At 41.7% G+C, this 12,450-nt stretch overlaps 2 protein-coding genes across 4 annotated transcripts in view; one reads left to right on the top strand and one right to left on the bottom strand.

The window, feature by feature from the left end:
* Positions 1 to 5,141, top strand: part of PCCB (propionyl-CoA carboxylase subunit beta) — a 107,825-nt gene extending 102,684 nt beyond the window's left edge. The window contains exons 11-15 of the mRNA XM_032869637.1: positions 1,208 to 1,315; positions 1,563 to 1,663; positions 2,074 to 2,172; positions 3,538 to 3,637; positions 4,824 to 5,141. Of these exons, the coding sequence (XP_032725528.1) occupies positions 1,208 to 1,315; positions 1,563 to 1,663; positions 2,074 to 2,172; positions 3,538 to 3,637; positions 4,824 to 4,945 (530 nt within the window). The 3' untranslated portion in view covers positions 4,946 to 5,141. The remainder of the gene's footprint in view (positions 1 to 1,207; positions 1,316 to 1,562; positions 1,664 to 2,073; positions 2,173 to 3,537; positions 3,638 to 4,823) is intronic.
* A 5,293-nt stretch (positions 5,142 to 10,434) lies between these two features.
* Positions 10,435 to 12,450, bottom strand: part of STAG1 (stromal antigen 1) — a 425,489-nt gene continuing 423,473 nt past the window's right edge. For all 3 annotated transcript variants that reach the window (XM_032869634.1, XM_032869636.1, XM_032869635.1), the window contains one exon: positions 10,435 to 12,441. In XM_032869634.1, the coding sequence (XP_032725525.1) occupies positions 12,418 to 12,441 (24 nt within the window). In that variant the 3' untranslated portion in view covers positions 10,435 to 12,417. The remainder of the gene's footprint in view (positions 12,442 to 12,450) is intronic.

Here is a 12,450-nt window from a genome sequence, read left to right as displayed (position 1 = left end):
TTTTTTTTTTTTTTTTTTTTTTTAGATTCTCTTATCAGATAATGAAAATTCCACTGTACTGCTAGGTTACTGCTAGTTTTGTTTCTGGGTTTTTTTGTTTTTTTTTTTTTTGGTTTTGTTTTGTTTTTTTAAGATTTATTTATTTATTTTAGAGAGAGAGCATGTGAGTGGGGTAGGGGCAGAGGGAGAAGAGAGAGAATCTCAAGAAGACTTCACTCTTGAATGTGGAGCCAACAACAGGTTTGATCTCCTCACCCGGAGATCATGACGTTAGCTGAAACCAGGAGTTGGATGCTTAATTGACTGAGCCACCCAGGTGCCCCATGCTGGTTTTGAGTTATGACTGAATATTGGATGTTGTCAGTTCTTTCTTTTTATTTGTTGAAAAGACTATATTGTTTTTTTCCTCTATTTAGTTTAATTTCATTGGTTTTCACATGTTAGATCAACCCTGACTTCTTGAGATAAACCCCATTTGGTCAGGATGCATTTGTGTTTTTTGTATATTGCTGGATTTGATTTGGTAATATCTTAGGAATTTTTGTGTTCATGAGGGATTTTGGTCTGCATTCTTCTCTTAAGATGTCCTTATCTTGTTTTGGCATCAGGGTAATGTGGCTTCATACAGTAGGTTGAGAATTATTCTAGGAGAGGAGATACACTAGTAATTGAGCTCTTACTCTGTGCCACTTTACAGATACCACCTCCTTTAATCCTTACGACTATGGTAAGAGGTAGTAACATCCCAGCTTTGCAGGTGAGGAACCTCAGGCTCAGAAAAGTAAAGTAAATTCCCAAGGGCACACAGGTATAACTGAAGCCAAGCTATGGGGAGTTGCTAAGAGCAGCCCTTGAATGGTACTTCGCACTGCTGGTTCCGTGGGGGCAGTTCAGCCTGTAACCCAGGTGGCAGCAGTCCTTTAGCTTGTGAGGCAGAGTCTCCCTGTCTGCAAGCCTGTGTTCCCAGCAAGAGAGCCTGTGCCCTCAGAGCTGAGGCTACTGCTCCTGGACCCTCTTTGGCAAGTGTTGGGTGACAAGTGTCTTCCCTATTTTTCTTGGAGTATAAAGGTTCCCTTCACATTCCCTGATGAGGAAACTGATGCCTCCATAAAAATCAGCTCTGGATGGTTTGCTGAGGGTACATTCCCATGTGGGTGGAACTGGAAATTGCCCAGAAGCTCAGCATGGATAATCTCTCTCATTCTAGGATGTTTGGATATTAATTCATCTGTGAAAGGAGCTCGTTTTGTCCGATTCTGTGATGCGTTCAATATTCCACTCATCACTTTTGTTGATGTCCCTGGCTTTCTGCCTGGTAAGTCATTGACAGAAGTGGGGGCTGGGAGAGGTGGTTTTGCCCGATAAGGCACCCACTTTATTTGGAGGTTTTCTTGCAAAATTCTCTAAGGATTTGTGACATCTCTGTATTCTAGATGTCTGAAAGATGGGGCTATGGGATGGGGGTTGCGCTGTCCTAGCCCTTTGGGGAGCAGGGGAAGACCTCATAGGCCCTCAAACCTTGTGAGAACTCTTGTGTCTAGTAACTCTTCCTCATGACCTAGGCACAGCACAGGAATATGGGGGCATCATCCGGCATGGTGCGAAGCTTCTCTACGCATTTGCTGAGGCAACTGTACCCAAAGTCACAGTCATCACCAGGAAGGTGAGGAACTTGTATCAGAGGCTGTGAGCCCACTCCTGGCAGCATGGCCATCTTTGGAGGTCTGGCCAAGAGTTTCAGGAGGGTTGGGAAAAGGAGTACACCTTGCTAACCCTTAAAAAGATCTTTTACAGCCCTGTGGATACACGCTGTGGATATGTTGGTGATCCTTTCTGGAAACTGAAAGTGTCAGTGGGAAAAAGCCAGCAAAGACAGTGAACAGTAACTGTGAAAGGCCTCTGGGTTGTGTCCAGATATTCTCTGCTCTGGCTTCCTGGCCTAAGAGACACTAGGCCTTCAGTAGCCCAGGAGGGCTCTTCTTTTTGTACTCATTTCACTTGGGTTCTTAGGATGTTTCAGGGCATGATCTCTTTGACTCGGGCTCTAACATTTAGCATTTGGGTCTGTTCTAGGCATATGGTGGTGCCTATGATGTCATGAGCTCCAAGCACCTTTGTGGCGACATCAACTATGCCTGGCCTACAGCAGAGATTGCAGTCATGGGAGCAAAGGTGAGGGATTCTAGCTTTCCCTTTGGCTGGGTGCAGGTACTGCACTCTCCTAGCAGGAGCTCATAGGTGGGAAATGCTGGAGAGATGTTGGGATCCCTCGGATGAGCCAGGATTCTAGGGAGCTGGGGCCTAGACCTTGGAAAATCTCCCTCCTTGAGCCCCAGGGCCAGCTCTGGCTCCTGTTCTGCTGTCTCACTCCAGGCACATGCTGGTTATCTTCATGCTCAGGATGGGAGGGCCCCTGAAGGGGTTTTGAGATTATCAGTAAAAGGGAAAGGGTTGAGTCAGCTGAACTAGCCATTGGGAGATTGGACATTTCCTGTAACTCCATCTCATCTCTTCGGGGTGGGGGTGGGGGCTAGAGCCATTCCTTTTAGCCACAGAAGCTGAACTGTAGTTCTGACCCCTGGTGACTCTGGGCAAGGTCTAGTAGCGCCCCCTCCCCCTTATCCATAGGGGGTACGCTCCAACACCCCCAGTGGAGGCCTAAAACCAGGATAATACTGAACCCTATATATGCTGTTTTTTTCTTACATACTTAGGTACTTATGATAACGTTTAATTTATAAACTAGGCACAGTAAGAAATTAACAATAATAAAATAGAATAATTATAACAAGATACTGTAAAAGAAAGTTGTGTGAATGTGGTGTCTCAAAATATCTGGTATTCACTCTTCTTGTGATGTGAGACGGTAAGATGGAGGTGAAGAACATAGGCACTGATGTCAGGAGGTTCATCTATCTTCTCCTGGAGTGTGGTTGGTCCTGGGTAACTGAAACTGTGGATGAGCAGGGACTGCTTTACTTCCTGCTGTGGTCCCCACTCCTTTCCTACTTTGAAACAGCTATTGGAATTGTACCAGCTAACTCCCTTGGCTCTCCCCATAGCTGACTTTTAGGGGTTCTGAGGTCAAGGCTCATCTTTTAGACCTCTGTACTTCTACATTTGCAGTCCAGTCTGTCTGCCTTTGGCCAATGAATTGCATACTCAGGATAAGAAAAAAGAAACAGGGCATTTTATTTCCCTTGATACAGGGGACCATGGATCTAACAGTGGAAAACAGGCCAAACATCTTGGCCTCAAAGAAGGATAGATGCAAGGGAATGGAGTAGGATGGAATCTGGGGACACAAACTATTGGCTTTGCCTGGGCTGCCTGTCATTGGGGCCACAGCTGAAAGTCCCACCACATAGCCCCTGGAATCATGATGGTTGACTCCAACAGTGTTTACCTCTATGCCCTTTCTCTCCAGGGCACTTGGATTTATCACAAAGTTCACAACCACACACTGTGATAGTGAGGTGAGGGAGGTCTGCCAAGGTTGGGACTGCCATTTAAGTTCATTAACTACTTTCATGACAGGGTGCTGTGGAGATCATCTTCAAAGGGCATGAGAATGTGGAAGCTGCTCAGGCAGAGTATATCGAGAAGTTTGCCAACCCCTTTCCTGCTGCAGTGAGAGGTAGGGACTGTGGTGGGGAGGGCAGCCTTGGTCATTTGCTGGGTCACTTGCTGATTCTTTTACTCCACAAAGTCTCACATAACTGCCCTTTGCCCTTGCATTTCAACCTGGAGATAAGTGAGGGGTGGGATTGTCCCTGGGCAGTCATCACTTAAGGATGGTATCTATGCTGCTTTGGTAACCAGGATCAAAACAACATTGCTGAAATGGCTAAATTTCTAAGTGTTGTTCCAGTTACTTAAGTTTTGTGTAAAAACCTGCTCTAAAACAGAGTGGTTTAAACAACCAACTTTTTTTTTTTTTTTTTTTTTTTAAGAATTTATTTGAGAGAGAGAGAGAGCATGAGGTTGGGGGAGTGGGAGAAGTAGGCTCCCTGAGTAGGGAGACTGACATGGGGCTTGATCCTAGTACCCAAGCCAGAGACAGATGCCCAACCAACTGAGCCATTTAGGCACCCCCTTCCTTTTGTTTTTTTTTTTTGCTTATGTTTCTGAGGGTCATCGATTTGGTCTGGGTTCAGTTAGGTGGCTCTTCTGCTGGTCTTGCCTGGGATAAATCATGCAAAGATAGTGAATTGGTAGTTTGGGGCTGGACAGTCCAAGATGGCTTCACTTACATGGCTGGTGTTGGCTGTCCACTCGACCGCTGCATATAGTTTCTTATTCTTTAAGGCGGCTACTCCACACCTACGGTGTCCTGAGGGCAACAAGAGGGTAGGAGGGAAAGCTGCAAGGCACTTTGAGACCTAGACTTGGAAATTGAACAGTGTCACTTTTGCCGCATTCTGTTGCTCAAAGCAAGTCACAAGGCCAGGTGAGGAAATTGAATCCTTGATGGGAGGAGTGGTGAAATCACATGCAGAGGGACTTGTGTTACAGGGGCATGAGGAAGTGTAGTGATTTTTGAAAATACTAGTGTGTTTTCGTAACTTTTACTTCCTGTTGACTTTATCTTGACAGGGAGGGCATCAGATTTCATCTTCTTGCCAAGTGCTTCTAGGCCAGAAGTTGGGGCCCTGCCAGAGGAACAGGGATGCTCCTAGGATGCAGGGCCCATGCTCACTTACTGTAACTTGGGTCCGGCTCACACTGTCGGCTCCAGTGATGGTGCCCAGGCTGAACATAGATTGAGGGGTAGCATTATCTAGGGATGCAGATCATCTACTTCCTTTTCTGTGCTTCACCAGGATTTGTGGATGACATCATCCAGCCTTCCTCTACAAGAGCCCGAATCTGCTGTGATCTGGATGTCCTGGCCAGCAAGAAGGTACAGCGCCCTTGGAGGAAACATGCCAATATTCCACTGTAAATGAATCAAAGGATAATAAACCAAGAGCCAGTTACTGCCTGGCCATTCATACCTGTCCCTGCTTTTTGCAATCATGGTACCCGGAAATCTAAATACTGGTAATTACTTGAATTGGCTGTTTATTAAATTCTAGGAAGATTTCATTTATGCCTTACTGTAAAATTATTTACTTTATTAAAAATTTGTTTTAACTGCTGTTTTTTTGGGCAGATCTCCTTTTTTTATGGTAGAAACCTGAAAAATCAAGAAAATAGTACATAGAGTATTGTCACTTACAGCTGACCCTTATTTGACACCTCTGTGTATATTTTTCCTTTTTCCCCAGATTTTTTTTCTTGGTAGGTGAGCATTTTTTAGGGCCAAGTACCTACCTGCTTAGGCTTCAGTTGTTTACTTTTAAATAATATTTAATAATGTGTCCTCAATTCCTCAAGGAATTGTTGAGGATTGAGATGTTCGCAGTTGTGTCTGGCAGAATGGATGCTCAGTAAGCTGTAGTACTCTGTATTAGGTGCTTTTCAGAAATGTGTTCTCACATTTTGAAAAACTTATTTTGGAAATTTTCAAACCTATAGAAATGTTGCAGGAGTGGTATTTGTATACCTTTCACCTTATCAGTTAATTATCTACATTTGGTACATCCCTTCCGTAAACATATAATTATTACTTATTATTTTTATTGACCCATTTGAGAATAATTTGCAGAATCATGACACTTCATCCCCTTGCACCACCAAACATCAGTGTTTATTTCCTAGGAACCAAGGTTCATTGTCTTACAGTCTTTCATTACATTGACATTTTGGAAGAGTAGTTACCAATTATTTTGTAGAGTGTCCCTCAATTTGGGTTTGTCTGATTTACCTAGATCTGCACATCTAGAAACAGAGTTATACACAAGAATGTTATCTGTATCACATTAGGAAGCACATTATGCTAGTTTTTCCCCCATTATTGATGAAATTGACTCATCACTTGGTTATGGTGGTGACTACAAAGGTTACCATTTTTTCTTTGTAATTAATAACTGATCTGGGGACATTCTTTAAGCCTGTCAACAAACTTTCATCCAGTACTTTTAGTATCCATTGATGATTCTTGCCTCAATCAGCTATCCTGTGTTGATTCTAAAATGTTGCATTTCTAACCCTATCATTATGTCTGCATTTGTTAGTTGTTAGTCTCCTGGAAGAGCTTTCTTAATTTCTTCAGTATCTGTTTAGACTCATTCTTTTTTTAAAAACATTTTCCTGAAATAACTTTTCTTATTATGCTACCACCCTATCAAATTTCCAAACGTGTATTTTAATAGTTCATTACATTTTTCTCCCTGCTCCATCCCTAACTCCACCCCCGAGAGATGAGATTGGGATGCATCTATTATAGTTGAAATGTGTTTGGTGTACAGTAGGTGCCTCATAAATGTTTTAGTGGCTTACTATATCAAACAAGAAAGAACTCATGAATTCTTTTAAAATTTAAGGTGTTACTCATTTTGACACTTAAAATTTCAACAGGAGCTTCTTTAAAGCTGGCTCTTTGATCTTTTTTATATGTCCCAATAATTTTTAGCATACTTCCTTATTTTTTTGACACAGAATAATGTACCAGGCTCATCTTCTATTTTCCTTGCCTACCCCTGGATTCAGTGATTTCTCCCAAGTCCTGGTTTCTTTTAGTAGATGTCATTTAGAAGCTAAAATTGGCAGATGCTTACATTGATGCTGGGGTATCATTGCTTCTAGGTATTTTCAGCAGACTAGGAAATATTTATACAAATTTATTAATATAAAGGTATGTGGGGACCATGTGTATATATTATATATTTATTACATACATATTTAAAATCATGAGTTCATACTGGAACTTCCCAATCAACATACAGTTTCTTCTTTGGTTTCCCCTATTCTGTATTTATGTATTTATCTCACAGTGGTATAACTGGGTCCCATTATCTTCAGTATAATTTCCTCATTTGTTCAATCTTACACTAAATACAAAAAGTTTGAGAACTTTTAAGTTTTAAGTTAAAGATTCTCTTGCAGTTCTTTTGCTTTAACCAGAAGGTACATGGCAAGTTATTTGTATTTATGTTATCTAGTTGAAAGAGAGTCCTTTTCTTCTTATGTTTGTGGACCATTTTAGTCCCCCCCCCCCACCCATCTTTGTTGACTTTGTCTGAGTATGTAGAGCATTATTAGAAATGGAGATTTTAAGTGGTTTCAGCATAAAGGTCAACAACTATGGAGTATTGTTTCAGAATGCCCCATGCGGTGTGCTTTTCTCTGTGGTGAGAGCCCTGGGTCTTCCCACCACTGATTGACTTTCCCTTGTTCCAGATCCTGAGCTCCAAAGGAGCTTGAATGTTCTATCATTTAGAGCTCAACTTGAGCTAAATCAGTATGTGACTATCTTACCTACTTTTCCCATTTCTACCAGCCACACCCCATCATTCCAGGTAGCCAGGCTCTAAGTGCACGTCTCGTTTCTTTATGGCCTACCCTTAAAGCCAGAAATCTTGTTGAGCTAAGGACTAATTCTAGGTCCAGATTTGGTTGCATTCTTCTGCCTACACTTCCAGTGCATAGTACTGCTCTCCAAAATCTTCAGCCCACACAGGTTCTGTGTCCCTCCCTTTCTTGCCACCTGAGTTTAAGCCTACAGCCCCGTCATTACCCCTTGGAACACCCTCTTGTTGAATAGCTCCAATTTGCGTATGCTTACGAAAGGACCTGACTTGGTTTATCTTGACCTGCAAGCTTGAACTGATTTTGCTTATTAAAGGTGTTTCTAAAGCATCTGATCATGCATTTTTTTTTTTCCCTGTATACTTATTTTTGTCTTCGTGAGTAGATGGTGACTTTCTAGGGGTAAAGACTATTTGGCCAGAGGTTCCTTATACCCGTTCAGTAACAGCAGAAAGACTACAAAACATGGAAAAGAAGTAACAGTTGACTCCTGGGCTTTTACAGGCCTCTTACGAAGTCATGCAGGTTGGTTAGCATGTGGCTCAAATAGCTTAAAATTTCTTGGCTAGTTCCAGTTTCTGGGGTCAGCTAACTGAAGATTTGGACTATTTGGAGGATGACTGCTATAGTACATTTGGAAATAATACATATACAAGCTTATGTGCTTTTTTCCTTTTTGAGGAAGGGGGTCCAAGATGTGTTTTACCAGGTTGTGAAATCTGGACACTGAGAAGGGCTTGTTTTGGGCCTGCTCGAAGAGGTGGAGGAAGCAGCCCCATACACATTTGGACAAAAGGCTTCTGAGCAGCCTTAGAGTGGAGATGGTGGAGAAAATCCCATCCAATGACCCAAGCCTGCTGGCCAAGGAAACACAAAGCTGCAAGACCTTGCAAGTAGACCAGCATCTATGGATGACAATGCCTTAAGAATGATGGCAGAGTATTCTCCAGTGGCTACTGTTTAGGAATGCCTTTCCTATCTGGTATTCTGTCCTTAAGGGGAAAAAGAAAACTGTAGAGTTGCAGCCAGAGAATTGGGTTTACTGAGCAGAGAGGAGCAGTAGTGCCATGTGTCTGTCTTTAGACTGAAAGCAGGTAATATGGTGAGAATGGAGGTAAAGTTTAAGAGGTACTGCAGGTGTCCTATTGGACCTGTCCCTGTTCCTTTTGCCTTAAGTAAACTAATTCTTTCTGAGCCACAGCTAGAGTGGTGAAGCTGTGATTGGAACCCAGCCAGATTTTTCTGAACTCTAAGGCTAACTATTCAGAGCACTGCTTCTCAGCTGATGAAGTAGGTGGGATGAACTCCTAAGGGTGGAGTGAGAAAGGTCATAGTTGGCACCACTGGGATTGTTTCAACCCAAAGAGCTACTAAATTTGGAAAGCTTTCCTACCTCATGCGTGATGACCTGTCAGTCCTCTTTTTGAATTGCTAGAATAATGGGGAGCACATTCACAATGAAGCCTTCCAGTTGCTTGTGTTCACAGGAAGTTCTTCCAGCTTCTTTTCTCACCATGTTTTGGTTTCCTCAGTGAGTTCTCTGCCTCTGGATGCACTGATGCTTTGGCTGCTGCTGGTGCTTTAGATATGGTCTGTCCAGTCAGAGAAGCCTGTGAAGGACACCCACCCATACACTGAGTTAACACTTCAAAAAAAATTTTATTTTTTTGAAGTTTTTTTTTTATTTGACAGAGATCATTAAGTAGGCAGAGAGGCAGGCAGAGAGAGAGGGGGGAAGCAGGCTCCCTGCTGAGCAGAACGCCCGATGCGGGGCTCGATCCCAGGAGCCTGGGATCATGACCCAAGCTGAAGGCAGAGGCTTTAACCCACTGAGCCACCCAGGCGCCCCTGAGTTAACACTTTTAATGGAGTTGTTGGACCAGCCTAAACTTCACCTGTTTAACATATATTTTATGTCTTTCTGAATCTAAAGGATTTCTAGAGAGCTGTGGTTTTTTTTTTTTTAGGGAGAACCACTGGTCCTCATGCTGTTGCACCTCTGTAGGCATGGAATCTCCACCATGCCAAACAGGAGCTATGGCCACTGAATGGGCAAAGCCTCAGTTTGGGCCCTCTGTGGAATCCAGCCAGCACATCTGGGTAGATGTTGGCAGCCTTAGTAAGGAGGTTCTATGTACCTACTCTCCTGGATGGTGAGTAATGCCTCCTTTATGTGTCCTTGGGAGCACAAAAATGTCCTTCAAAAAGTGACGTGTAAATAAGACCCCAATGGAGCAAGGCACTTAGGAAGGCAGGAATGGAACCTTACCTGAGTTTGGTTTGGTATCAAAAGCCTGAGGTGGGGGCACTAAGTCTTTATTTTCCATGAAGACACTGTTCCTTATTTGATGGATTCTCTTCTGGAAGCAGGGCCCAATAGAGAGTCACAGTCAAGTCACATCTGGGAGGTTTCAAGTTTGTCCCAAGGTAGAGTCACATTGGGTAAAGCTCTGGTCTAGCTTCCTAAGCTTTTAATTCCAAAGATGAGCTGCCACAGAGACTCTTCCTTACTACTTCCTATGTGGCTGCCTGGAGAGTCCACTTCCTGATTTAGCCCTTGCATCCCTGGGTTTCCTGCACTAACATCTTAGGCCACATAATGAACACAGCCCAGAGAACAAGGCCAGGAAAATTAAGTGTAGGGTATGAGTTTTTAAGAGTGATATCTGGCACCAGTATCAAGTAGAACCCAAATGATCTTTAATAGGTTGCTGTTAGGTGGCAATCATGCATAAGCCTAGGGGCTGGATTTTAGGCAGGGGAAGGATCCAGGCTACAAACCCTGAATGTCTCCTTGAAAACTCAGCCTGTGAGAGATCTCCTCTTGAACCACAGACTTCTCCAGAGAATGAAAGAAAATGAATGAACTCGTCCTAAATTTCTTTTCCTAGAACAACAACAAAACCAAACAAAACTCACTGATACAGTTATCAGAATGTGCAAACTTTGAACAAATTCTCCAGAGCAGAAAATCATCTCTTTAAAGCTTTACCTAGTAAGAATAGGACAACTACCACAAGCCTGATTTTGAATAGTTTATTAAAGGAAAGGTGAAGCATCAGTTTCAAATTGTACAAAAGGAAAAAAACCTCATATTGCAAATGTACAATTTACAGAATTACTAGCAAAACCAATCAAGGAGACACTGAAAATACAAAAATTCGATTGACTTCAAACTGAACTGCAAACCCATTGGAGTAGATATTAAGCCTTTTTTCTTGTTGCATGGTAGTCTACAATTCTAAGTCAGCATCTGTTTTCTGTATGAAACTGTCAAGCAAAGGATCACTCTGTGCATGTGCCAGGGCACTTCCCAGCTTCCTCCTTGGCCAGAACTGGCAGGGCTGGCAGTAGTGGACAGTCCAGGTATTCCTGCCCCTTCATGTCCAGTGAGGCCCACATTCCTGGAAGAAAGCGAGACCCCAGCCCCTCAAACTGGAGCCCAGGAATTGCTAAATTAGCAGATGTAACATTTTTGGTGACCAGGTTTTTTCAGAACTGTACAAACATTGAGAAAAATCTGTTTTGTGTTTACTAAAAGAATGAATAATCCATTTGCTTTCCCAACAAAAAATAATCATTGGGTGCACAGATTAGTGAAAAAATGCTTTTCATTTTTGGTAAGAAGGGAAAGCCTCATGATTCTGTTGCAGCTACTTTAAAAACCAGCCCACAAACAGCTGTGGATGGATTGGTTTGTAATTGAGGCTTACTTTAAAAAATCAGGAAGGTAGAAACTAAATGGGCTTTTAAAAACAATAGCAGCAAGTCATACAAGTCTAAGCAGAACATAACTAAACCATTGAAAGGCTGTCCTGAAGATTCATAATTTCTTTCTCCAAAATAATTAAAATGCACATTTAACACTGAAATGTAGCTGTATTTCAAGGTAAGCTTAGGAACTTCACCCTCTAAGCACAGACTTCTATGCAGCACATACTTCTATAATTGGTAAACTTAATTCACAAAATCAGCGCATAAGGTATTAAGTGCATGGGAAGTAGACACAGTTATGTTACACTTAAAATTACTTTTGAATGGCAAAGAAGTTCTTCATGATTATCTTTTTAAGAAAATGGAAGTCTATGTAACTTGAATTTGGCAGGGCATGAAATAAGTAGTAAAAACAGCAAACCGATAACTTGAGAACCATTTTTGTTTTTCTGAGAATACTTTATTTGCTGGTAGAAGTTGCTAAAAATGCACAGAACAAATACCAATAGAAAATGTACTGTATTTGAATCTCCCTATTCTATATAAAATGAATGGTGTACAGCATCTGCTGGAAAATGGCTGCATGGACATTTCTTATTTTATGCCCCCTTATAAATAAAAATAAACCTTTTTATTCAAGAGTATATAAAATCTGGGAATCCATATCCACAGAGGGTGTGTGGTTTTTGGCAGAGATGCACTGTCAGAATTTCATCTTAGCTTGTCAATATTCTGCTCCTCTGTATTTCTGTGTTCCACAAGGTCAACCAAATCCAGTGAGCTCCAAAACACTCTTCGGCAATTAGGATGAGCTGCTTACTCATAGGTTTAATAAAAATGGTTAGCTTTTAAAACATAAAAAGGCAAAATGTTAAAACGGTTTTTAAATTGTACAACAGGAAAATAAAGTTAAAAATATTTTTTTTTTTTTTACTCAATGCTGTTTTCATAAAACAGGTGTATAACAGTGTTTATCTTGACAGCTGTTTTAAAAATTTAAAATTTTTCCTCCCTCCAGAAAAACACACACATCTGTATTGGGATAAGTCCAATATTAGGACACAAATGATTTTTCAGGTCAGTCTTTCTGAGGTGACATTCACCAACATTCCCTTGGGTAATTTACATGCTCCTCTTCTGCCACTGCAAAAAGGGATTGACCTCAATCATTTGATTAAAAAACAAATCAGATCACATCAAAAGTGTTTTTTCCCCCATACAAGCTATCACAGTATATAGGCCTCTAGCTCTAAATAATAGAGTTCCATATTTGTAAATTTTCTTCAGACTTCAGAACATAGGCATTCCAAATCCCTAGAAAAA

This window comes from Lontra canadensis, unplaced genomic scaffold (genome assembly GCF_010015895.1).
Source record: "Lontra canadensis isolate GAN:19392208 unplaced genomic scaffold, GSC_riverotter_1.0 scaffold38, whole genome shotgun sequence".
NCBI lineage: Eukaryota > Metazoa > Chordata > Mammalia > Carnivora > Mustelidae > Lontra > Lontra canadensis.
Note: the sequence above shows the minus strand (reverse complement) of the source record. Positions and strands in the feature narration are given on the sequence as shown.